At 46.3% G+C, this 26,728-nt stretch overlaps 1 protein-coding gene across 5 annotated transcripts in view; it reads right to left on the bottom strand.

Moving 5' to 3' along the window:
• Positions 1–26,728, bottom strand: part of PAG1 (phosphoprotein membrane anchor with glycosphingolipid microdomains 1) — a 174,620-nt gene that overhangs the window by 10,436 nt on the left and 137,456 nt on the right. For all 5 annotated transcript variants that reach the window (XM_089335463.1, XM_089335462.1, XM_089335464.1 and 2 more), the window contains 5 exons: positions 10,056–10,263; positions 8,504–8,555; positions 6,158–6,254; positions 4,290–4,894; positions 294–353 (listed from right to left, as the gene is read on the bottom strand). In XM_089335463.1, the coding sequence (XP_089191589.1) occupies positions 294–353; positions 4,290–4,894; positions 6,158–6,254; positions 8,504–8,555; positions 10,056–10,180 (939 nt within the window). In that variant the 5' untranslated portion in view covers positions 10,181–10,263. The remainder of the gene's footprint in view (positions 1–293; positions 354–4,289; positions 4,895–6,157; positions 6,255–8,503; positions 8,556–10,055; positions 10,264–26,728) is intronic.

Raw genomic sequence — 26,728 nt, forward strand, 5'->3', positions numbered from 1 at the left:
TTTTCCTCTTCCTCCTTCTCCTCTTCTTCCTTCTTCCCCCTGCCTCTTCTTTTTCCTTTTTTTCTGATCCTTTTCCCTGCTCAGATTCTTTTGCCTAGCTGATCTATTTATCTGTCAATCTTACTGCCTGCCACTCTCTCCAGGGCATTGCACCTACCTCCTCAAATCTTGATCTCCAAACACAGGCCAAGAGAGTATTTCAGCTCTTTCAGACAAAGGGTAACGCTACAAAGCAGAAGTTCTACCCTTTATTATACGAGCTTTCTGGTTAATTAAAAAGAAACGAAACTTACCTCTTCTTCAGTGAGAGTTGGATCTTCTTCTCGGGATTTGTATGACAGTGCACTAAATCTCTATCAGAAGAAACACAACCAAAAGAAAGTAGTGTGAAGTCAACGATCCAAGCTTTGTTATACAGAGGGTTTCTCCGATCTACAAAAATGTTTTCAAATGATTTCTATGGGAGCACAAAGAAATTATGGAAAGCACCTGAGAAACACAAGCTTACATAATCTATTATATGATATTCTTAGATATTTACTTAATATCCCATGTGGAGAAATTTCTTCTGATTTATATTTAAATGTAAAGAGATGAAAAAAGCCAGAATAATTAGACTAGTTTCAATTTCTAACTTTCAATGAATGATCATTAACAAAACATTTTGTTTTGTTTTTATCAAACACCAAATTTTGTATTTCCACAGTTTGCAGGCATTATCAAGAAGAGCCTTAAGTCATCTGGAAACTTTTCAAAACTAGTGGAGGAAATCAGCACATTTTGTGGCTTTCCCTCTGCTGTTATCTCAATAATTTTGTCTCATGTTCACAGATTCTTCCTCTAACACACACATCTCCTGTCTTGATTCTCAGCGACTCAACCAACACATATCCTTCCAAACCCAGCCCTCCAGTCCCTTGGCGTCCTCTCCCTCCACTGGTCTGTGCTCCACCTGCCCTCATCACCTCTCTCAGCACTGCACCCCCAGACCTTCCACACCCTCGGTCTCAGAACCCCCTATGTCCAACTCCCTTTTAACTATCCCCAAACACTTTCCTCACTTGGTTTCTAGTTGAAGCCTGGTTTTCTTTCCTAATTTGCTCGTTCCTGCTGGTTCCCTCTATTCCTTTTTTTTTTTTTTTAAGATTTATCTACTTATTTATTTATATAAAATGCAGAGAGACAGAGAGAGAGAGAGAGAGAGAGAGAGAGAGAGAGAGAGAGATCCATTCACTGGTTCTCTCTCCAAATAAGTGCAGCAGCCAGGATGGGCCAGGTTGAAGCCAGGAGCCAGGAACTCCATCCTGGTCCCCCACATGGGTGGCAGGGGTGCAAGCACTTGAGCAATCATCTGCTGCCTTCTCAGCACATTAGCAGGAAGACGGACTAGAAGTAGAGTACCAAGGACTTGAACTCTGATATGGGATTCCAGTGTTCGTAGCGGTGGCTTAACAAGCAGCTCCACAATGCCAGTCCCAGCTCTATTCTTGGAACCTTCTAGTCCCAGTCCATATTCACTCATCCTATGACTTCATCCAACCTTCTTTCCAGTGGCTCAGCCTAACCTCCCTGGACTCAATATTTGCTTTTCCTTGCTACAGACGTGATCATCAGCAAGCATCTTGCCTCCAGCTCTGTTCCTCCCCTTCCTTCTGCTGCCTCTGTCCCGGGCCAAGCCATCACCACCTCTTGGTTTATTAGAATGGTCACCCACTGGTCTCCTTGCTTCCATCCCTTACAGTTTATTTCCCAGCTGTAGTCAGAGGGACACTCCAAAATACAGGTTGGCATGTGTCAATGTGTCATTTTGCTCAAGACTCTCTAATGATCTTGTTAGAATTCTGACTATAAGCCAAGGCCATCAGGATGGAGCCTGGTTACCCTCCTCTCCACCACTCTTGTCCTTACCGCTCCTTCTCCAGCTACAACATCCCCCAGCTCCTTCCTGGACAGGTCTGGCAAGCTCAAGGCTTCATTTGGCCACTCCACTGCCTCTCCTGCTCATTCCCCCAAAAGTGTGTATCTCACTCCCTCATCTCCTCTGATTCTGCTTAAATGTGACTTTTAAAGCTAGGGAAATCCTGATTACTTTATCTGAAATTATACTCCCAACCCCATTTTTCCAATACCCTGTATTCTATTTTTTTTTCTGATAAACTTCAAGCTTTATGTCTGTCTCTTCCCACTAAAATGTAAGCTCCATGGTAGTAGGAATTTGGTTCTTTTTATGTTTTGTTCACTGATGTATTCCCAGCACTTAGAAGATCATGTGGCAGAGTAGGTACTCATCAGAATCTTTGTTGAATGAATGAACACTAAGCGTTTCAAATTCTCAAATCACTTGTTTACTAAAAAAATTTATTTGAGAGACAGAGAGACAGAGTGGTCCCATCCACTGGTTCACTCTCCAAATGCCTGTCGTGGCTGGGGCTGAAGCAGGGAACTCAATCTAAGTCTTCCATGTGGGTAGCAGGGACCTAACCTCTTGAGCTGTCACCTGTTCCCTCCTAGGGTACACATTTGCAGGAAGCTGGATCCTGACATGGTCCTGGGACTGGAACCCAAATACTCTCACATGGGCTGTGGGCATACCAATCGGCAGGTGCCCACTCTCCTCACCTGTTTATTATACTGTAGATCATTTGGTTCCCAATTTGAATATGAATTCTGAATTGCTTATTAGCAGTGGTTAGACAACTGACCCTCCTATCTTTCACATACTTTTAAGTAAAGAGCTTTACCTGGTTTAGGATACATGAACTATAGGCTGGTTTTATTATTTTGATGAAATGAAAGGCAAAACATTAGTCTGCATTTTTGCATCTTACAAACATGTTCATAAACATCTTCATTGACCCTCTCATTCTGCTTATTTCACAAATTAATATGAAAACCTGAAACACATCTGAATGACTGGTTCACCTTCTGTCCATGAACTCTAGAAGTATTGTAAGGCTACTGTTGACTGCTTAACCCTACCTGTCCTTTCTACCAAGACCTAAGCCTAAGTAAACTTTTTTTTTTTTTTTGCTTTTCCTCATTGTAGGGAATAGAAAATAGATATTAGCTGCCTGACGCACAGTAGGCCTGGTTAATCCCCAAGAAGATTTGGACAACTGGAGATGCAAAGTTCACTGTGGCTCAGCCATCAACTTATTAGACACACCCAGAGGAGGCTGTGGATTGTGAACATATTTTAGAGCTTGGGTGAGTAGCTAAACTTAAGAGTTACAGGCTGCTTCTTAGAAACTGTCACAAAATAGGATCTCTCAACTGAATCATATGAAAGTACAGCTGGCCCTCTGTGTGTTCAGGTTCTTCAACCACAGACTGAATCGATTTTGGATCAGAAGCATGTGTACTGGGCATGCACTTTTTATTCCCTTGTCATTATTCCTGAAACAATCTAGTACTAATTATTTACATAGTATTCATAGTATATTAGGTATTATAAGTAATCTAGAGATAATTTGAACTGTAGAAGAGGAAGCAGTCATTTGGAGCAGTAATAAAACACCATTTGGTTGCTTACACCCCATACTGGAGTGCCTGGGTTTGGGTTTCTGGGTCTGCTCCTAGTTCTAGCTTCCTGCTGATGCAGACCCTGAAGGGACATTAGTGATGGCTAAGTACTTGGGTCCCTGCTGCCACCTCTGGGGAGACTTGACCAAATTCCTGGCTCCTGGGCATTTGGGGAATGCTCAGGAGATGGAGACTCTGGCTGTCTGCTTCTCAAATAAACAAGGTAAAAAAATTTTTTAAGTTATATGGGAGACTATGCACAGACTACATTCAAATATTACAACATTTTATGTAAGGGAATCCCCTGTGCATACTGAAAGAGGACCATCTACACAATGAGATATAACCAGCAGTGCATGTGAGCTGTTCCCACAAGGCTCGTCATGGCGTGTTTTGATTCCTCCAATCCTCCAAGGCTTAAGGTCACCATGCTGCATGGGGAGGAAGCGGAGGAGGCAAAGTGTGTGACAAAGAGTCTGGTCTATTTAATTCTTGGTCTTTAAAATGAAGAAAATTAATAATTGGCCCTAATTACACATGATGCAAAAACTGGACAATATCCAAGATAGGTGCTGAGAGAGACATATTTTATAACCTTGAGAGTTCTGCATTTTATTCTTTGGACGGGAGGACAGGGTCAAACACCTCTTGTGCTCAAACAGCTTTCAGCAGTCAACAAACTTAAAAAGTGTGCAAGGAAAAAGCCCGGGATGAGCTAGCCTCCTTGTGAGGACAAAAGCCCACAGAACGAAAGTGCGGGTGCCTACCTTGTTGGTTTCAGGGGTCCCCTCTGGGGCTCGCTCTTCTCCAGTCTCTCGCTCTTCCTTCTCCTGAACGTTTTCGTTCTCATCCAGAAGTTTAATGGGGACAGGCGGTGGTGCCTCCTCCTCCACATCACCCCCACTTCCAAGAATGCTCTCAGCGTTAGCGCTCTGCCGGCACTTCTTGTTCCTGTCCACGGAGGCGTACTCAGCGAACTCTGCCTTGACCTCGGCCTGGGGCCCCGGCAGCTCCTTCAAGGCTGAATGAGACCTCGACTTGCTGCTGTGGCCTTTCTCCAGGGGCGTGGCGGCCACCACGTCCTTGATCTCCTTCACAGTCTCATACAAGCAGTCCTCCACCATGTTCTCCTGGGAGGAGCTGTCTTTGAGCACTTCGTACGGCCCCTCCAGCCCCAGCCCCTGGTCCCCGTCTGCACTTCTGGTGTTGAGCATCGTGTCCACCGCGCTCTCGGGAGGGATTCTGGGCAGCTCGCGACTCTGATGGCATTTGGGTTTCCCTGTGCTGTCCTGGGAGTCCAGCAGATCTGAGGCTGACGTTTGCACTTCCTCGTAATGTTGCATGCAGGTCAGAGTGCTGTCTTCTGAAAGAACTAAAGCAGTGCAGGTGTTACAAGGGGAGCAAGACAACCCCGGCAGTAAGGACAACAGTGTGTCAGGTAGCCTGGGGTTGGATGAAACTACCACGCTTGCTTTACTTGGCCTGTGGCTGCAACTTAGTTACGGCTGTCAGCTGATATCTTGCTTCAATCATAGTCTAAGCTAGTGCCATCTAGTCTGTGAGAGGTTTCCTAAAACTTCATGAAAAATGTGTATTATGAGAAAACTTGGCATAGATTTTAAAATCTGTGCTCTTTAAAAGATTTATTTATTTGAAAGGGGGAGAGAGAGAGGGGGAGAGAGAGAGAGAGCTTCCATCTGCTGATTCACTCCCCATATGGCTCCAAAGGTCAGATATAGGCAAGGTAGAAGGAGGTAGGAGCCCAGAACACCATCTGGATCTCCCATGTGGCTCTCCCATGTGGATCTCCCAGGTGGTTGGCAGAGGCTGAAGCCTTTGGGCTATCTTCTGTTGCCTTCCCAGTTGCACTAGCAAGGAGCTAGATCAGAAGCAGAGCAGCCTGGGCATGAACCAGTGCTCCAGTATGGGATGGGCACCAACGTCACAGGCCATGGCTTTACCCACTGCGCCACAACCCTGGCCCTTAAAATTTGTTTACATCCAGATCAGCTGCCCTGGAGACTGGGAGAGTATTCAGGGTTATCCAGATGGATCCAGTAGTGACAGTACAAGGATCCTTCTGAGTGATAGGGGCAGGCAGGGGAGTCAAAGACGTGCAGGTGGAGGGAGAAGCCAGGGGTCAAGGAGTACTAGCAGCCTCTAGAAGGTATAAATGGCAAGGAAGTGGACTCTCCTTGGAGGCGTGACTGTAGCTCTGTGAGGTTTATCCCAGACTTCTGACCTCTAGAATTGTAACTCAATAAATCTGTGCTGTTTTAAGGCTTTAAGTTTGTAGCAATCTGTTATGTGCCAGAGTTTCCTTACCTAGAAAGTCTGGAGAGTGAGATGGCTATCTCACAGGGTGGTAACTGTTACTAACAACGGTACCCTTGAAGGGTGGGAGTAAATGAGTCAGGACACATGCAAATCCTAGAACGACGCCTGGCACACAGCAGCCAATTAATAGACAATAGATAGCATTCATCTGAATGAGACTTTCCCCCCCTAAAACTGGTAGTAATACTAAAAGTCAATAAGAATGTGCTTCCTAATTTTGGGGCTACATTTGTTGAAACCACATGTTTTTGTAGGTGGTGAGGCTTGCATGGAGAGCTGGTGTTTTTGTAGAACTTACTGTCCCCATTGGTGAGTGCCCCGTTCTGTTCACTGCTAGCAAGAGCGTCTGTTGCCAGGCTGGTAACTGATCGGCTGAACATCTCCTTGTCTGAAGGCTGAAAAAAAAAACAGATGCATTCCATTGTTAAGACTCTACACTTAAAAGAGCAAAGCAAACACCAGTGACCACACTCTAGGTTCTAACCACCATTTCTTTTTGCCCCCTTTTTTTTTTTTTAAGATTTATTTATTTATTTGAAAGTCAGAGTTACAGAGAGACAGGGAGAAAGAAAGATCTTCTGTCTGCTAGTTCATTCCCCAGATGCCATACTAGCCAGTGCTGTGGCCAGGCCAAAGCTAGGAGCCAGGAGCTTTTTCCAGGTCTCCCACGTGGGTGTAGGGGCCCAAGCATTTGGGCCATCTTCTGCTGCTTTTCCCTGGTGTGTTAGCAGGGAGCTGAATCAGAAGTGGAGCAGTAGGGTTGTGAACTGATGCCCATATGGGATGTTGGCACTGCAGGTGGCGCCTTAACTTGCCATGCCACAGTGCCGATCCATAACCACCATTTCTAATCTCAGCTTTTCCGAGATGGGCAATCTTCAGGCTGTTGAGATTCCAGATCTGAGAAGCTCTCAGCAGTGAGGGGCCTGTGTGTCTGTGTGTCTGCAGCAATGCCACTGTAGGCTTGCATCTGTGTGTGTGGCCCCCTCTCTCTCACATATACATAATCCTATGAGTGAGGCGGGGGGGGGGGGGTGGTTAAGGCTGTGATGTGTGAGGAAGAACACACAGAGAGCTGGCTTTGTCTTTTCTGGTGGCTGGGAGAAGCCACAGAGGCGGGATTCCCCATCCCTCCCACCACCCATCCTGGTGCCCTAGATCAGCAATCACTGGCAGCAGGTGGCAGTGGGGACGTGAGTGATGTGGACAACCAGAGGCAGGAATGGGGTGGGAAAAAGCATTAAGGGAGGCGTGGTACTAAAGGGCCCCAGACAGCAGGGTTGGGTTGGGTGCTTGTGTATATGCAGACAGGGAGTGAAGGAAAACCATGGGGTCTCCAGGAGGAACAGGGGGTCCTGACAACTTCCTGCCTGCTTGGGCTAGAAGAACCCTGTGAGTTTCTAGGTCAGGCAGGGTGGTCCTGCATGAGCTCAGACCATGGCTATATGTCTGATGCCTGATCTCACGGCACCCATTTCACTCCTCTGTGCTTCTTTTTCTGGATTCTTCCCCCATCCAGTTTTTGCTTGACCCCGCGAACTAAAGTCCTGAAGAGGACGCACCTTCTGTTTCTAGCAAGACCATGGGGCTCAGGCAGGACTCTATGACTCAGCCTGGCAAACATGAGGGTGCAGGCATCCTCAGCTGCTGGCATTGCTCAGCCACTGATGGGCATGACCCTGAGTTAAAGGACAAGGCTGGATGGGGACAGTCTTAGGCTGCTGCTCACATTGGTGGAGCCCTGGGGATCATCAGGACCCCTAAGATACTGAGGGCTGGGGAAAGTCCAGCAAGGGTAGGCTCTCTTGAGGGTGGTGTGGGTCCAGGGCCTGGTTAGCTTGATGACTAACTGTGTTCTCCCATGATTCACATGTCAAGGTCCTCGGTCCCAGGGCCTCAGGACATGACCTTATTTGGAATTGGCGTCACTGCAGAATGAACATGAGGTCATACTAGAGTCAATGGGTCCTTGTCCCATACATCAGGTATGTTTATAGAAAGCAGAAACTTGATGTAGATATGGAGAGAAGATGATGAAGAAGACAGAGGGAGAACACCACATGATGATGAAGGCAAAGCTGGAGATGACCCACTTACAAACCAAAGGATGACAAAGCTGGCTGGTGAGCCCTCACCGGCCAGGAGCAAGGCTTGTGGAAGACTCACTCTGAAAGTCCCCCAGAAGGAACCAACTCTGCCACCGTCTTGGTTCTGGACTTCTGGCCTCCAGAACTGAGAGATGACACACTGGTTATGTAGGCCACTTAGTCTGTGTGTCTCTGTTGGGACGGGCCCAGCAGACTCATGCAGTAGCTGGAGCTGGGCTGAGGCAAAGCATTCACGCTGTAGGATAGGGTAGAACCACCAAGGATCTTTCTGGAAGCAGCACAATTGCCTCCACTTCAGAAACTCCCCTAGCAAGCCTGTGTAACTGCACAGGCCTCTCGCCATGGCGAGTATAAACCTACTCACAGAGAGTGCAGCCATGGCCAGTGCCAGCTGAGTTGTGCCCTAGGTTCCATTTGGGTCATAAGCACGTGGGAACACACCTGGCTAAGTAGCTGATGTTTTAAAGTATACATATGGGCAGACGTGCACATGTGTGCATGTATACACACACACAAACACACACACATGGACTCACCACGTTCATCAGGTTCTCATGGTCTCCACTGTGTTGTCTCGGCTTCTTTTCTCTGAAACAGAAAATAAAACGTTCTAATGTCAAATGTTTCCCCCTAAATCAACTTACACTACCTGTTCCCATCCCAATTCTTATCAACATTTAAGTCTTGATTGTGAAAGGGCCAGCTGAGGCAGAGTTCTGAGTGGAAATGGGTTATGCCTGGGACCCTGGAAGGAGTACCCCACTTTGCTTGGAAAACCCAGTGTTCTCATCTACTCCCTGAGAATCTTTGCAGAGTCACACTGCAATGGAATGGAGAAACTAAAGAAAATATGAATTTTGGCACATCAGGAAGTACATGCTCTCGGGATGGGTTCTATCCACTTCCAGTCTCTGGAAAAGTCTGAGGACTACAAATAGAATTTGTTTTCACTCAGGACGGTCTAAAGAAAGCCGTCAGTTGTAGAGAAGCCATTTCCCATCTTGTATAAAGTGAGAGTGACACCTAGTGGTAGACTTAGTAATACAGAGGCCGGCCCTCACACCTTGTGGCCTCTATTACCTGGCCAGTCTTCTTAGGATCAGAGGGTCTGGCTTTTCCTCTGCTAACAGATTCTAGAGTAGGACGCCATATAAGACTTTTAAGTGACACTGTGACACTCTTTCAGTTTCTGCTGAGGTTGACAAGAAAGTCTGGAATAGGGCTGGCCAGCCATTGTCTGGTCTAGGCTGGCTCCCAGCAGAATCTCTTACCCCAGCAAGCTGAATGCCTGTGGGTTTTTTTTTTAAGTTATTTTATTAATCTGAAAGGCAGTGTGTGTGTGTGTGTGTGTGTGTGTGTGTGTATGGGGGTGGGGGGAGAGAAAGTGTCTTCCATTTGCAACTTCACTCATCAAATACATGCAACAACTGGGGCTGAGCTAGGCTAAAGCCAGGAGTTTGGACCTCATTCCAGGTCCCCTGTGTGCTGACAGGTCTTGGTAAACTTGATAAACTTTCCTTCTTTCTGGGTAAAGATCTCCTTTGTGGGTGGCGACATTTTACAAAAGACAGAGGAGAGGCCGAGGTACGATTCTACAGAAAGACACTGATGACTATTTCATGTCTCTCTTCAAGGATAATGGATGTGTCCTCAAGAAAGCCATTACAAATCTTCAGTAATCAATGAGCCCTCCAGAGCTACATCACAACAAGAACTTCTCAAGCAGTGGCAAAAAGGTATAGTGTACCTCACACTTAGAGTTCAAGTGACAGTAGGTGGAAAAAGACAATGTACATTTTGATAAGGAAAGTGCTTAAAACATCAGGAAGAATTTCATTCTGGGGCACTTCAATGACAAGGGCTCTTCCAGTTGCTGTCCAACAGAATCAAATATGGGCTTTCATTCAATGAACAAAGACTGTCCTGGGACCCTTTGCAGCACGGAGATGTAAGTTAACCTTAACACGTGAGTGTCTGTGAACATCTATGCAGTGCGGTTCTATTCAGACCAGGTTTTCTATCTAAGGCCTCTCCTGCCTATGGTGACACGCTATTTTCAGGTTCTAGTATACGTGCGCTGGTTCTCACCTGTCACAAGTTGAGCACAGAAAGATGAGGAAGCTGATGAGGAAGAAGGTGGCGACAGCGGCCAGAGTTCCCCACAGGATGATCTGTGTCTGTCCACCACTCAGCAGGCTCTCCACGGGTCCCATGGTGGGAGTCAAAATGACACAAACAGGTGGATTCCGTCAGTCCTTCAAAGGTGGCCTCATAGGAGGCAGTGGGCTGTGTCCTCCTGTAGAGAAACCAATGCAGTTGAAAACTACTTCTTGTGTAAAGTTCCAGAATCTTGTTCAGGTTGGGCATCCCTATTCTGAAAATCTGAAATCCCAAATCTGAAACCATCTGGGCACTGACACCACAAGATAACAATTCCACCTCTGACCTCATAGGAGAGGTCATGGCCAGAACAGGCACACTAAGAATATCATACAAAATTATCTTCAGGCTCTGTGTGGAAGGTGCATATGAAACATTGGTGAATTTCCTGTTTAGTCTTGGGTCACTTCCCAGGACATCCCACTATGTATATGCAAATACTTGAAAGTCTGAAAAACATCCCAATGCAAACACATCTGGTCCCATGGATTTTTGGTAAGGGAGCTTCAACCTATAATGAGGCTCCTGTCAAAAGCAAGGCCTGGGAGCAATGTTAGGGAGGTGCTGTAGCAATGAAGAGAGGCTGGAGTGGTTTTTTTTTTTTTTTTTTTTTTTTTTTTTTTTTATTTGACAGGTAGAGTTAGACATTGAGACAGAGAGAGACAGAGAGAAAGGTCTTCCTTCCGTTGGTTCACCCCACAAATGGCCGCTACGGCCGGAACCATGCTGATCCGAAGCCTGGAGCCCGGTGCTTCCTCCTGGTTTCCTACGCGGGTGCAGGGCCCAAGCACCTGGGCCATCCTCCACTGCCCTCCCAGGCCACAGCAGAGAGCTGGACTGGAAGAGGAGCAACCGGGACTAGAACCCGGCGCCCCTATGGGATGCCGGTGCCACAGGCGGAGGATTAACCAAGTGAGTCATCTGAGTATAGGAGGCCCAAAGGATCCCCAAGTAGACACAACCAGAAAACAGCCTCAGGGAGACACATAATGTTCAAACTCTCCAAAGCACAATAAGAGAGACAATTCTAAAATTTGTGTGAGAAAAGCACCAGATCACTTTTAATAGACAGCCCAATAACAGGTTTTTCATAAGAAACCCTACAGGGGAGAGAGAATGGAATGAAAACCTCCAAGTTCTGAAAGGAAATAATTGCCAACAAGGAATCTTTTATCTAGTGAAGTCATTTTCCTAAATGAAGAAGAAAGACTTTGCAAGACAAGCTAAAGCTGAGTGCCTTCATCACTACTAGTCCAGCCTTACAAAAGATGCTGAAGGGAGCCTTACATAATGAGTAATGAGATCGAATCACTGATCAAAAGTCTCCCCACAAAGAAAAAGCCCAGGACCAGATGGCTTTACTGCTGAATTCTACCAAACTGTTAGGAAGAACTAATAGCAGTTCTTCTCAAACTATTCCAAAAAATTTAAAAAGAGGATATCCTTTCAAATTCATTCTAAGAGGCCAGCTTTGCTGTGATTCCAAAACCAGGCAAGATTACCACAAAAAAATTATAGCCCAGTATCCACCATGAACACAGATGCAAAAATTCTCAACAAAATACTCGTAAATCAAATCCAACACAACACATCAAAAAGGTCATGCATCATGGTCAAGTGAGATTTACCTCAGGAACACAGCAATGGTTCAACATGCAAAGCGATAAGCCTAAGACATCACAGCAAAAGAACGAAGGATAAAAATCATAACTGCAGGTTAAAATGCTGCTTGTGATGCCTGCATCCCACACTGGATGACTCGTTCAAGTCCCAGATACCCTGCCTCTGATTCAGCTTCCTGCTAATGCATAGCCCGGGAGGCAGCAAGTAGACAAGTATGTCCAATCTCACTGCTCTTCTCTTCAAGTTTTATGCAGTGCTATTAGGCAAAAGCAAGAGATAAAATGAATACAAATAGGAAAAGATAAAGTCAAATTATTCTTGTTTGCAGATCAGAGGATGCTACATATAGAGAAACCTAAAGACTCTGCTAAGGGACTATTAGAACATATAAACAAATTCAGTTACCTCACAGCATAGAAAAGCAGCATACAAAAATCAGTAGCATTTTTCTATACCAATAACAAAGGCACCGAGAAAGAGATTTTTTTTTTTAATTTTTGACAGGCAGAGTGGACAGTGAGAGAGAGAGAGACAGAGAGAAAGGTCTTCCTTTTGCTGTTGGTTCACCCTCCAATGGTCGCCGCGGCCGGCGCGCTGCGGCCCGCATCGCGCTGATCTGTAGCCAGGAGCCAGGTGCTTTTCCTGCTCTCCCATGGGGTGCAGGGCCCAAGCACTTGGGCCATCCTCCACTGCCTTCCCGGGCCACAGCAGAGAGCTGGCCTGGAAGAGGGGCAACCGGGACAGAATCCGGCGCCGCAAGGCGGAGGATTAGCCTATTGAGCCACGGCGCTGGCTGAGAAAGAGATTTTAAGAGCAATCCTATTCACAATAGCAATAACAACAAAAATACAATGGAAAAAATTTTACCAAGGATGTGAAGAACTTCTAAATGAAAATTACAAAACACCGATAAAAGAAACTGAAGTTAAATACAAAGTTCCACATTCAGGGAAGAATTAGTATTATTAGAATGTCCATATTACCCAGAGTGATTTACAGATTCAATGTAATTCTCATCAAAATACCAATGACATTCTTCACATCACTAGAGAAAGCAATCCTATAATTCATACAGAAGCACAAAAGACTGACTAACCAAAGCAATAAAGAACAAAAAGAACAAAGCTGGAAGCATCACAATACTGGTTCTGAAAACATTACTACAAACTCTTGGTACTGGCATAAAAACAGGCCAGCAGAACAGAATAGAGAACTCCGAAATTAATCCATACTTCTATAGGCAACTAATACTTGACAAACATACCACAAACATACACTGGAAAAGGGGCCGACTCGTCAATAAATGGTGATGGGAAAACTGGCTATCCACAAGCAGTGGATTGATCCGGGACCCCTATTTCTCACCCCACACAAAAATCAACTCAAAATGGATCAAAGATCTAAATATTAGACCTGAAACTACGGAACTAGTAGAAGAATATGTAGGGGAAATAGTTTAAGGCACTGGCATAGGCAACGATGTTTTGGGTAAGATCCCAAAAACAATAAAGGCAAAAACAGACAAATGGGATCATATTAAACCGAGAAGCTCCTGCAAAGCAAAAGAAACAATCAACAGTGAAGACACAACTGACAGAAAGGGATAAAATATTTAGAAACTATGGCTTTGATAAGGAATTAATATGTAGAATATATAAGTAGCTAAAAAAAACCCTCAAAAATGACAAAAAAAATTCAGTTAAGAAGTGGCTAAAGGATTTGAATAGACATTTTTCAGAAGAAGAAATACAAAAGGTCAACAAATACATGAAGACATATTCAATACTACTAGCCACTGGGGAAAATGCAAATTAAAACCACAATGAAGTACCCTCTCATTCTAATTACAATGGCTAGGATCAAAATGGCTAAAAAAAAAAAATACTGGAGAGGATGTGAAGAAAAAAGAACTCTTATACATCATTGGTGGGGATACACAGCAGTATATCCACTATAGAGAAAGGACAGAATTCTTCAAAACACTATAAATGGACTGACACAGGATGCAGCTATCCCACTTCTAGATTTATATCCAAAGGAAATGAAGTCAGTGTATGAAAGAGACACCTGCACTGTATGTTCACCGCAGTGCTATTCACAACAGCCGAGATACAGATTCTACCTAAGTACCACCAGTGGATGAATGGATACAGAAAAGAGGCAGACATACATAATGGGGCATTCTTTAGCCATATAAACAATAAATTCTGTCATATGCACACAGTGGATGGATCTAGAGATCACTACGCTAAGTGAAATAAACCAGACACAGAAAGACAAACACTGTGTGTTCTTTCTGACATGTGGAAGCTAAAGAAAAGTTGATTTGGCCGGCGCTGCGGCTCACTAGGCTAATCCTCCGCCTTGCGGCGCCGGCACACAGGGTTCTAGTCCTGGTCGGGGCACTGGATTCTGTCCCGGTTGCCCCTCTTCCAGGCCAGCTCTCTGGTGTGGCCAGGGAGTGCAATGGAGGATGGCCCAAGTGCTTGGGCCCTGCACCCCATGGGAGACCAGGATAAGTACCTGCCTCCTGCCATTGGATCAGCGCAGTGCACCCGCTGCAGCGCGCCGGCCGCGGCGGCCATTGGAGGGTGAACCAATGGCAAAAGGAAGACCTTTCTCTCTGTCTCTCTCTCTCACTGTCCACTCTGCCTGTCAAAAAAAAAAAAAAAAAAAAATTGATCTGAACTTAGAATAGAGACTGCTACGGGCTGGGAAAAGGTGGCATGGTGGACAGCAGAAGATTGGGTCTAGGTACTAAAACACAGTCAGATAGAAGTACCAAGTTCTAGGGTCCCATAGCACAGTGGGATGACTACAGTGAACAATACTGCATTTTATCACTGGAAGAGAGGAGCTAGTAGGGTCCAAATACAATGAATAGATAAGGCAATGGGAAGGCTGGTTACCAACACTGATTGGTTTATGCTGTGTATGTGTGTTGAAATACTGCACCATGCAACATGAAAATGTACAGGTTTACATGTTAATCAAAAATTTAAAAATCGTAACAAAATAAATGGAAAAAGAGTAACAATTATCTGCTATTATGGAGGCCTTGTTTGAAGAAAAAATTTAAAAACTGTTTATTTACTTATTTTCATCTGCTGGTTCAGTCCCCAAATGCCCTCAACAGCCAGGGCTGGATCAGGCTGAAGCCAGGAGTCAGGAACTGCATTTGGGTCTCCCATGTGGATGGCAGGGTCTCAATGACTTGAGCCATTATCTGCTGCCTCCCAGGATGCATTAGTAGGAAGCTGGATTGGACCTGGAGTAGCTGGACTTGAACTGGCACTCTGATATGGAATGCAGGCTTGCCAAGAGGAACTACACTTGCTGCACCATAACACCTTCCCCTTAAAGAACATTTGCTTAGTCAATTCTAGAACATTCTAAGTTAAAAGGAACTTAATCAAGTGTCATCAATAAACAAATATTTTTGTCTTAATGAATGAGAACTCCACACAATATGTTTCTTAAAAAATACTGCTGATGTTTGTACTTTCATTTGCTCCAGTGATGGAACTGTAACTATATTTAGCCCTCACCAGAATGCTCACAGCAAGGCAGCACCAGGGTGTCCCAGTGGCAAACCAGAGTGTATGAAGGAATAAATGCAAAGCCATTTCAGCCAACGTAGTTCCACAGCATGCAGTTTTCTCCAGGTACAACATGATCACATCTACAAGGAAAGAGAATTCTGGGAGTTGAAGTGGATTGTTTTCCTCAGTCTCTGACTCAGCACAAACACCTTCTAATGCTCTGTAAGAATATAAACGGGAGCTGGCGTTGTGGTATAGCAGGTAAAGCAGCTGCCTGTAGCATCCCACGTGGGCACCAGTTCCTGTCCCCGCTTCTCCACTTCCAATCCAACTCCCTGCTAATGACCTGGGAAGGCAGCAGAGGATAGCTCAAGTGTTTGGATCCATGGACCCACATAGGAGACCTGCATGAAGCTCCTGCTTCCTGGCTTTGCCTCGGCCCAGCCCTCACCATTGCCATCTGGGGAATGGACCAGCAGATGGAAAATCTCTTTTTTCTGTCTGTCCCCCCCTACCCACTAACCTCATGACTCTGCCTTTCAAATAAATAAATAAATCTGAAAAAAAAAAAAGAATATAAACGTAGGGGCCTGGTGTTTTGATGCAGCAGGTTTAGGCAACTATGACACTGGTATCTCATAATAGCACTGGTTTATCTAGAAAGCAGATGATGGTTCAAATATCTGGGCCCCTGGCATCCATGTGAGAGACCTGGATGGGGTTCCTGACTCCTGGCTTAGGAAGTGAACCAATGGATGCAAGACATCTCTCTCTGTCTCTCTAATTCTCCCTCTCTCTCTGTTGGTCTGCCTTTCAAATAATAAAATAAATATTTTAAAAAGAAAGAATGTAAATGCAGAAGTTCCTGTGTAATATAAGACTTCTTCTTTGCGATGTTTGGTTATATATTATTCCTATAAACACTACAGGCACACAGTAATAAAAAGTTAAATTACTTTTGCCTGCTTGCCCCCAGATAGCTATAACTGGATGAAAATAACCATCACTTTCTTTTATGCTTTGTGGATGCAAAGAATAATTCACTTTAAACTGGGCCTACAAATTGGCACCACAATAGGTTATTAAAATACATTCAGAGCAAGCACTTAAATCATGTTGACCTACAGAAATCTATGAAATAAATTTTTAGGTGCAGGTCCAAGCGATGAAACAGCCTAGGAAACACAGACAAAATATCTGTCTTGTGAAGACATTTGCTTGTCCTTCATCCACACAACAGATTAATCAGTGCCTATTTATAAAGTGCTAGCTTCTTGGAAAATAGTTTGCTGTGTGAATTATTCAAAAGCAGAGGTTTTTCCAGCAAGCCTAGTGTGGGAGTTCCATCACATCTCCCCATTCTTGTAGGGGTTTCTCTGCTTTTCTCTCTCAACAGAGAGAAGCCGATAGAGTGTAACGAAATATGGGAGGTGCCCAGGCCACCATAAAGTGCAGGGAGAAGGGGTTGGAAAGGGATCAGTACAAGTTACTGATTAAAGGATGGAACGAAGGAGATGTGTGAAAACTTGCGGCTCGCTCCCCTTCAGCTAGAAAGTTCTGAAAAGCTATGGGATAAAATACATTTTCCTAAAAAGTTCTCATTGTGGACAGAAAAAATCTTGCAATGAAAAGAATGGTGGGTCACCCGGCACATGTTCCTGAGACAGATACTCTAACTCGTGAGAGAAGACGCTCCCCCAGGCGGGCAGCATCCAACTCCCAGAAGCTTTCAGGGCCAGTCCACAGGGCCAGCAGCATGGGCAGAAGCAGGGGTGCCGGGCAGTGCTGAAGGCGGCAAGGGCAAGGCAGTGGCTGCCACCTCTGAGACCCCCATTGTGGCCCGGCAGCGTGTGGGGGCAGGGCGGGGCTCGAAACCCAGGTGAGACCTCCCAGGAGGATCATGCCCATTTTAGAGGACATCTGTGTCCCTGCTACTCTTCTCTCCTGGTCTTTCTGTCTGGGTTTCTTTCTATAATTCTCCTGCCCTGTCCTTCTCTGGCTGTCATCTTAAATTCTGGTGGGTCAATCCCATTGAGCCAGAACTCCTCTGCCTCACTACCCTGTCCACGTGTGTGTGTGGACTGCCCCTTCCACTGGATGTCCCCATCTATTCCTGAGGGCATTCACTTCGACTGCAGCCCAGCCTCTGTCAGCTATCCCATTCACAAAATCTACACCCCCCACCCCCCCATCACACATGCCAATGACTTTTTGGATTTGCTTCCTTGGCAGGAATGAGGGTGGCAGCCATGTGTGGATGGTCCAGGGCTCTCCTCTTAAGGCTACATCCTCACATGCTGGTTCTATTGCACCTAAATGCAGTGTTCCGGGGGGTCCTTCTTTAGTTTAGTTTGCTTTGAGTGGTGATCCCCTGTAGCAGAGGCTCACCTCAGGACTAGTCACAGAGGGAGCAAATAAGAGGAGACAGGACATAGTGTCTGGGAGGTAAGAGGTGACCTTCAGAAGGAAGGGCCCTGCTGTAATCGCACCACCTTCCAGACACCACCACTGCCCTAAACCAACCAGCTCCACATGGAAAAGCAATCCAAGGCTACAGTGCTCTGGGCACATCATGGGTCCATGAGGGCCATGCTGTTTCCTGCATCAAAGGACCCATTTTCCGACTCTCTAGAATCCATCGATACCAGCAGAAATACAATGGTTTAAGAAGTGTACTGCATGAGGGTCAGGGATTCATGGTCTGTTCTTCTCAGTTCTGTTCTTGCCTCATTCAACACACTTGAACTTGCACTTGACTCCAGAACAGGATCTCCTCATTTTTTTTTTTTTTAAATTTTGCTGTCAAAAATTCGTTTTCAGATCCCACGTGTCAATATGTTTTGAGAGCTTCAATGCAGGGCAAGGAGGACCCTTAATTTTTTATTGTACTTCACTTAACATTTGTTGTGGCACCTGCATGTCTCACTATGGTAGACTGCAGAAGATGGTGATGTTAATGAGATTGTAGATGCAGCATAATAATTGCACACCAATTCCTTTCGCTTTCAAATAGGCTGTACTATTTGCTGCACTGACATCAAGTCATGGCTGGACACTGTCATTTAAGGCAAACATATGTAAAAGAGGCAGTGAAACTCCCCCCTCCCATCTCCTAATTCTATATAATGTTGGACTCTCACGGGAACGTGACATTTGGCCTGAGAAAGGTCAGGAGTTATAGGACCTCTGCTGGGGATCCTTTCAGAAGTTGGTCTGGTTAATTATTTTTTTATTTAGCTGAGGGACGGGGGGGGGGGGGGGGGAGGAAGGAGATCTCAAGAGCTCCCACTCACTGATTCACTCTCAAAATGCCTGCGATGACTGGGGCTGAAGCCAGGATTGGGCAAACTCAGTCCAAGACTCTCATGTGAGTGTCAGGAACCCAAGTACCTGCACCATCACTGCTGCCTCCCAGGGCTGCACTGGCAGGAAGCTGCAGGCAGGACCTAGAGTTGGAAATTGAACTTAGGCACTCTGAAGTGGGAGGCAGGCATTGTAACTGAGAGGCGAAACACCACTCCTATTATTTTGGACTAAACATTCCATAATCTCTTATCATCCTTTTATATCCACTAATTCCATGATTTTAGTAAGTGATTCAATTACCAGCAAACAAAAAAACCTGTTAATTTTAAAAGCAGATGCCAGTTTTAAACACAAGGTGGCAGCATAATCCTATTCAGAGCCTTAGTCAGTGGGCTCCTAGAGGAAAGACGTTCAATGATTCTCGTGCCTCATATGTGGCGTTTTAATTATCTTCAATAACTTGGATTATCAGCCACCAAGATCAATTGCAGCAAACAGCAACTGGTCATTCAGCCAAACTCCTTAACAGGTAGGTTCTCTGGTCACAGCAAATTCTACAAATAATAATTGGGTGGCGCTGGGATGGCCAGCGAGATTAGCTGCAGAGGCAGACACTTTATAGTTCCTTTGAAGCAGGCTTGGGTTGGTAATGACAGTCATTACCATTTCATAGCTGTGGTTGACTTGTCATTAAGCATGAGAGAAACCACTTCCACCAATAGCCTCTCTGATGGACAAAATAAGGAGGGCAAGGTCCCAGTCCCATGGGAATCCCTCCTTCCTGCTTGTGACCAGGGATGAAAACCATGTGGTACCACGATGCTTTACGGGCTACAAATTAACCAAACAAATTGAACGAGGTTGAAGCGCCAGACCCAGTGGTGAGCCCCTGCCCTCCGAGCACCCGAGGAATCCCCGAGGCTCCTGAGAGCATTCTCAGCACAGGTACCTAGAGCCTTGCAGGTTCCTCTTCAGACTGAAGGGGCTGTGGTGCAGGCGGGCTGCTCTACCCAGCGCTGTGACTGACAGGCAGGTCGGTGGCACACACAGCCCCTGCTGCACCCCGCTTGGGAAAGGCTCTCTGCCCATCTGAGACTGCCACCAACATCGCCCTCTCTCCGACGCATGCACAGGGCGGAACGTGGTGAGGGATCCTGAGTTTCTTGTCTCTGCAGAGGAACACTGTGAGGTGTGCGCAGCACCTGTGAACCAGGGCAGAAACCCAGGCAGCCTGGCAACCTCCTGCCCACAGGGACCCTGCTGTCACGCCGTGCTGCTGACGAGGAAGAGCCGGCATGCCTCTAAGAGCAGGTTATAAATCCTTACGGCCCTCTGTCAGCATAACTTCATTACTTTCTGTACAGACCAAACCTATTGATCCACACAGGAAACCGGAATGCTGACCCTCTTTGGGGGGATGGGCTGCATGTGGTTGACACTTGTCTTCCAGAATACATTACAGCAGCATCACAGAAATAGGAGTTTATTTAGGGTAGCTTATTGGTGATAAAAGCCTGGCCAGGAATGCCAAAAGGCCAGCATTTTTTTTTCTTTAAGAAAGCTTTTATTTAGAGGGGCAATAAGAGATGGAGGAGGTAGTCTAAAACTGTAAAACAGTCTAGTTCTGCATACAATCATACAGACTTACCTCTCAGGGTACAGCCTAGGAACTAGTCATGGGGCTCCAAACCCATAAGAATCAGTGGTATAAACGCCATCTTCACTGTTACAATGATCATATTAAATGTTAAAGGCAACAGATAGACTGGTCTAAGTTTAAAAGGGATGATATAAATAGCATCAAGTACCTGGTAAAAATAATAGAATTAAAAAGGAAGGACCAACATGGGAAGCAGTCCACACAGCAGACTCCTAGAATGACATTCACAGTAAATAACACTCTGACCTCAGAATCAATCCTTAAGGCTTCCTGGTCAGGCTGAAAGGCCTGGGAGAGCATTTCAGGCATGGAAAGCCAAGACTCTGTGACAAAAAAATATCCTACATGGAGGATGTCTGTGAGACCTCAGAGGAAAAAAGGGTCATCAAAGAAGGAGACTCTCTTCTCTGAAGGGAGAAGAGAACATCCACTTTGCTTATGGCTGTGTCCAAATACCGATGGAGTCTATAGTCACAAAAGGCTTCCATAGCCTTGGCAGCCCATGGCAAGAGCCTCGGATGATCAAAAAGTGTTAATTGTTAAAGGAACAACAGTAGTTATTGTGCACTTGCTCCCCATGTAGGACCTCTGTCCCTATTGAATTGTAATATGAGAGTCGACTGCAAATTCTCTCCCCAAACTGTACTCTATATGTTGTATGTGGGCGTGGGTACAAATTGTTGAAGTCTATGATTAGCATAGAGTTGGTCCTCTGTATATAAAGTCATACTAAAAAAGTTCCATAATGAAGAAGGAGATGGGAGAAGGAGAGGGAGGTGGGATGGGAGCTGGGGGGAGTTTGGGGGAAAAGAACCACTATATTCTTTTCTTTTTCTTTGACAGATAGAGTTAGACAGTGAGAGAGACAGAGAGAAAGGTCTTCCTTTTCCATTGGTTCACCACCCAAATGGCCACCACAGCCGGAGCTACGCCGATCCGAAGCCAGGAGCCAGGTGCTTCCTCCTGGTCTCCCATGTGGGTGCAGGGCCCAAGCACTTGGGCCATCCTCCACTGCTTCCCTGGGCCACAGAAGAGAGCTGGACTGGAAGAGGAGCAGCCGGGACTAGAGCCTGGTGCCCATGTGGGATGCCTGCGCTGCAGGCAGAGGATTAACCAAGTGAGCCACTGCGCCAGCCCTGAGCCACTATATTCTTATAGTTATATCTATATAAAATGCATTCATTAAATAAAAATTTAAAAAAGAAAGCTTTTATTTAGTAAATATAAATTTCATAGGTACAACTTTTGGAATGCAGCGGTTCTTCCCTCCCATACCTGCCCTCTCACCTCCACTCCCTTCTTACCTCCTACTCCCTCTACCATCCCATTCTTCATTAAGATTCATTTTAATTATTTTTATATACAGAAGATCAACTCTATACTAAGTAAAGATTTCAACAGTTTGCACCCACACAGACACACAAAGTATAAAGTACTGTTTGAAGACAAATTTACCATTAATTCTCATAGTGTAACACATTAAGGAGGTCCTACATGTGGAGCAAGTGCACAGTGACTCCTGTTGTTGGTTTAACAATTGACACTCTTATTTATGACATCAGTGATCACCTGAGGCTCCTGTCATGAGCTGCCAAGTCTATGGAAGCCTATTGAGTCCACAAACTGTCAGTATTTAGACAGGGCCATAAGCAAAGTGGAAGTTCTGTCCTCCCTTCAGAGAAAGGTACTTCATTCTTTGATGGTCCCTTCTTTCCACTGGGATCTCACAGAGATTTTTCATGTAGGCCATTTTTTGCCACAGTGTCTTGGCTTTCCATGCCTGAAATACTCTCATGGGCTTTTAAGCCAGATCTGAATGCCGTATGGGCTGATTCTGAGGCCAGAGTGCTGTTTAGGGCATTTGTCATTCCATGAGTCTGCTGTGTGGCCTGCTTCCCATGTTGGATCATTCTCTCCTTTTTAATTCTATCATTACTAGCAGACACCTGGTCTTATTTATGTGATCCCTTTGACACTTATTCCTAACTTTATGATCAGTTATGCACTTAAAATGATCACTTTAACTAGTAAGATAAGGCCAGCACTTTTGATGAGTCAGGAAAGACTCGAATGTTGCTTTTATTTGCATCCTGACTTCAAAGCCAATTGCTATGGTTCTTTTGGAGGGCAAATTTAGAGAGAAAGAGAAAGATTTAGATATTTCTAGAGGTTTCTATTCTAGGCTTCCTAGACAGGCCCCTAAGGCTTGTTTTTATTTAGGTTAATATGATGTATTCTATGAAGCATAAGTGAGGAGCACAATTCTTATTTTGTGTAAGAAATCTTCATGGAATTGCTTAGAAAGCACGAAGCATGGACTTTAAGTTTTATACCGCCCTGCACTGCATGTCTGCTCATCCGATCCAATTTAAAAGCTCCTTGAGGGCAGGCATGGAGTCACCTCCTTTCCCACCATATTCTCAGCATCTACATGACCTGAAAACTATGACCCATTCAGGGCCTTTTAATGAAATATGTGCTTCTGTACAGAAAGAATGGTGAGTAGATTCCCAAGCAGACTCTCATAACGCTCATTCATAATCTATGCAGTAAAGGATAAAAGGGGAATGAAAGAGGAGCACATTAAGTAAACAACTGAGAGACCAGACAAGGGGCAGGCATTTGGTGCAGCAGGTGACACACTGCTGAGGATGCCTGCACCCCCTATCACACTGGAGTGTCTGCTTCTGACTCCAGCGACCTGCTAATAATGCACACCCTGGGAGGCAGCAAATCATGACTCCAGTTCTTGAGTCCCTGCTACTCACATGGGACACCTAGGTTGAGCTCCAGGCTCTTGCCTTCAGCCTGGCCCAGCTCGGTTAGTGAGGGAATTTGGGAATTAACCAGCAAATGGCTTCCCTCTCTCTCTCTTTCCCTCTGTCTCTATCTATTCAAAATACAAAATCAGCCAGGTACATCTTCAGGCCAAACATTAACTCTGGAATGAACACAGCCCCCTGGATTCTCTGCTCTGTCACTGAAGCAGTAGAACTGCTCTTGGCAAAAGTCACAGACAACAGCAATGTCAGCTTGGCTGCACATGAGCCATCACTGGCCTTGGTGGGCCTTGCAGCACGGGTGATCTCACTGGGTCCCCAGGCTCTGTGCTCCCGGGTCCTCAGTGATGACAGTTTCACCCCTCTCCATTTCTGGGGGAACCTGACGCTGGCCATCCTCTTCTTCCTTCACTAGGGGCTGCGCCTTGCATTTCTCTGAGGAACAGGGAGCCTTGAATGTTCCTGGCTGTTCTCAGTCCCTCATCTGATGAGAGCCACACCAGTCTCTAGGCCTCAGCTTAAATGTCGCTCCCTGGAGCAACTCGCTTTCTTTCTTCCCTTTCTTCTTCTTTTCTCTTCCTTCCTTTCTTTCTCCATTTCCCTTTTTAAAGATTTATTTATTTATATGAAAGGCAGAATGACAGAGAGAGGTGGGGACACACACACACACACACACGCATGCACACACATACAATCTTCCACCTGCTGATTCACTCCTCAAATGGCCACACCAGTCAGGCTGGGCCAGGCTGAAGCCAGGACCCTGGAACTCCACTCAGGCCTCCCACGCGAGTGGTAGCCCAAGCACGTGGGCCATCACTGTTGCCTCCCCAGGTGCATGAGCAGGGCGCTGGACCAGAAGCGGAGCAGCTGGCATCTGAGCTGGGTCTCCAATGTGGGAAGCCAGCACTGCAGGTGGTGGCTTAACCTGCTGTGCCAGCCTTGCCAAGAAGCTGCAACCCTCCCATCCCTAAGTCTAGTCAAGGTCCCTCTTTTTTTTTCTTTTTTTTGACAGGCAGAGTGGACAGTGAGAGAGAGACAGAGAGAAAGGTCTTCCTTTTGCCGTTGGTTCACCCTCCAATGGCCGCTGCACCACGCTGATCCGATGGCAGGAGCCAGGTACTTATCCTGGTCTCCCATGGGGTGCAGGGCCCAAGCACTTGGGCCATCCTCCACTGCACTCCCTGGCCATAGCAGAGAGCTGGCCTGGAAGAGGGGCAACTGGGACAGAATCCGGCACCCCAACCGGGACTAGAACCCTGTGTGCCGGCGCTGCAAGGCGGAGGATTAGCCTAGTGAGCCGTGGCGCCGGCCCGAGGTCCCTCTTTTAAAAGGTTTTCCTTCCTGGCATGAAAGAATGGAAAAAAATTGAAACTGTGAAGCCATCCAGGTGTCCCCTCCACTGGTCAAATCCCTAAGAAGGTGTGGCTCTGAACAGACCTCGGTGACTCGCAGCTGTAGCCCTCTGTGCGCAGCACACAGTAGGTACTTCATGAATATTTACTGAATGAATGAGCAGCACCTTTTGTGCTATTCCAGGAGGAGGAGGTGCGCACTGAGCAGACCTGCCAATGATGGTACCAACTTGAGGAGGAAACTCTCCTCGGTATTCTCAAGTGATCCTGGAACTCTCTGGGGACACCAGGAGTTAGGGAAGTCTGCTTGCCGAGCTCCTGGCCACCGGCTGGGGGCAGCTCCATGATGCCTTCCTACATACCATCAGTCAGCCTGGCTTGACCCAGGGTCCCTCTACAGCCCTGAGAAGGCCCACTACTCATCTAGTTTGACTCCTAGGTTTGACATCAAAAACCTAAAGGAGTATATACTATGTGCCGGCCAACTTTCCACACATTATTTTATTTAATCCTTATGGCCCTTTGATGTGGTATTTGTCTATTTGATGGATGAAAACACTACAGCCCAAGCTAAGTGCCTTGTCTAGGACTGCGCAAGGCAGGTGTCCCAACCAGTGTCCCCAGCACTTTCTGTTCCAATGCTCTGCCCTGGAGTGCCGTCTCATCCCTGTGCCTTCCTGACTGGCAGGTGTCTGGGGACAGCAGCAGGCAGGTGAGGACCTGCCCATCTGACCTGGCCCCTCTCAGGTTCTGCTTCCGACACCAGAGAGCAGGAAGTTCACTCCCGCCTGGGCTGCCTTCTTGTCATTCCCAGCTGGGCCTTAGTAACAGGCTTCCTTTCCAAGGGACTGCAGTCTTTCAGGCCGTCCACCGCACTGTGACATGCGTGGGGAGACCACACGGGTCTATCGCCAGCACCATTTGCAGTCACACTGGTGAAGCAATGCTTTGCAGTCTGTTCACGTGACTTCGGAGGCTCAGTGACCCAGCCCCCTCCCTTCTCTCCATAATATAAAAGACTTAACCAAAATCAAACTTTGACTTCTTTGCTGAGAAGTTCAGAACTGTACTCTTGGACATACGTGCCCCTCAATCCTACCATGATACGCATGGCTCATTACACTTAAAAGACCAGATTCAGTTGAACACTTGCTTAGATGGGGCCGATCTCCAATGCTCCACTCCATCCCCAACCCAAGCCCTTGCCCCCACCACGCTGCTTCACAGAGACGGCACATCAAAAGATGCTGATGCTGGGAACAGTAAACCCTCCAGGCTGGAGAAGCAGAACTGAAGAGCACATGACGGTCTAAGTCGCATAACAGGGATGTCAGCAGAGGTGTTCGGGTCTGTAACACTGGGACCCAGAGCTGAGTCTGATGTGTCTACCAACTGCTGTGTCTCCCCTGCGTTAGCTGGACTTCCATTGCAAGGGCTGCTGATTGAACAGAGTTAGTAATCTACCCAGGGAGTGGAAACAATGTCACTCAACTTATTAATCATTACCTAGTGCTTCCTCCATCATGCTTATCTTTGATCTTCATCTAATATTTAAAAATATCAAGAATTATTTCGGGGCTGGCATTGTGGTGCAGTGGTGGGGTAAGTTGCCACTTGTAACAATGGCATCCCTTATTGGAGAGTGGGATTTACCTGGCTGCTCCACTTCTGATCCAGCTCTCTGCTATGGCCTGGGACAGCAGTGGAAGATGGCCCAAGTCCTTGGGCTCCTGCACCCATGTGGGAGATCTGGATGGAGTTCCAGGCTCTGGGCTTCTACCAGGCCCAGCCCTGTCTGTTGTGGCTTTTTGGGTGAGCAGGGCGCTGGACCAGAAGCGGAGCAGCTGGCATCCCTCTGTTTCTGTCTCTCCTCCTTTCTCTGTTGGTGTGCTTTTCAAATAAGTAGTCCATAGAGATTTTAAAAAATAATTATTTATGTTATAAATATAATAAAATACTTCTTGATTCTTCAACACTAGGACGTGAATCCTCAAACCACATCCCTCTGTTATTCACCGCTGTGACTGTGAACTGCCTAGGGCTGGGGCGATACCTCAACACTGACTGGCTTGATTAAGAGTAAGTCAGAGCTTGTATCCAACAGTGTGGGATCGCAGGACGTGTCCTCACCAGCTTCTGCCAGGAGAGGGCAGGGAAGGCAGATGCTCCAAGTATGACTCCCGGCTCCCTGCGTCATGGCTCTGGTAGAGCGAGGCCTCTCAAGGGGTGGCCCTGGGAACTTGTTGGAAAGGCAGAATTGTGCAGCTTGCACCAGGCTTGTGAGCCAGACACTGTAGCGTGGGATGATGCACTCTGTTTACACGAACACTCCAGG

The sequence above is a fragment of the Oryctolagus cuniculus genome, chromosome 6, assembly GCF_051225735.1.
Source record: "Oryctolagus cuniculus isolate XC-2025 breed Fujian yellow rabbit chromosome 6, ASM5122573v1, whole genome shotgun sequence".
NCBI classification, from domain to species: Eukaryota; Metazoa; Chordata; class Mammalia; order Lagomorpha; family Leporidae; genus Oryctolagus; species Oryctolagus cuniculus.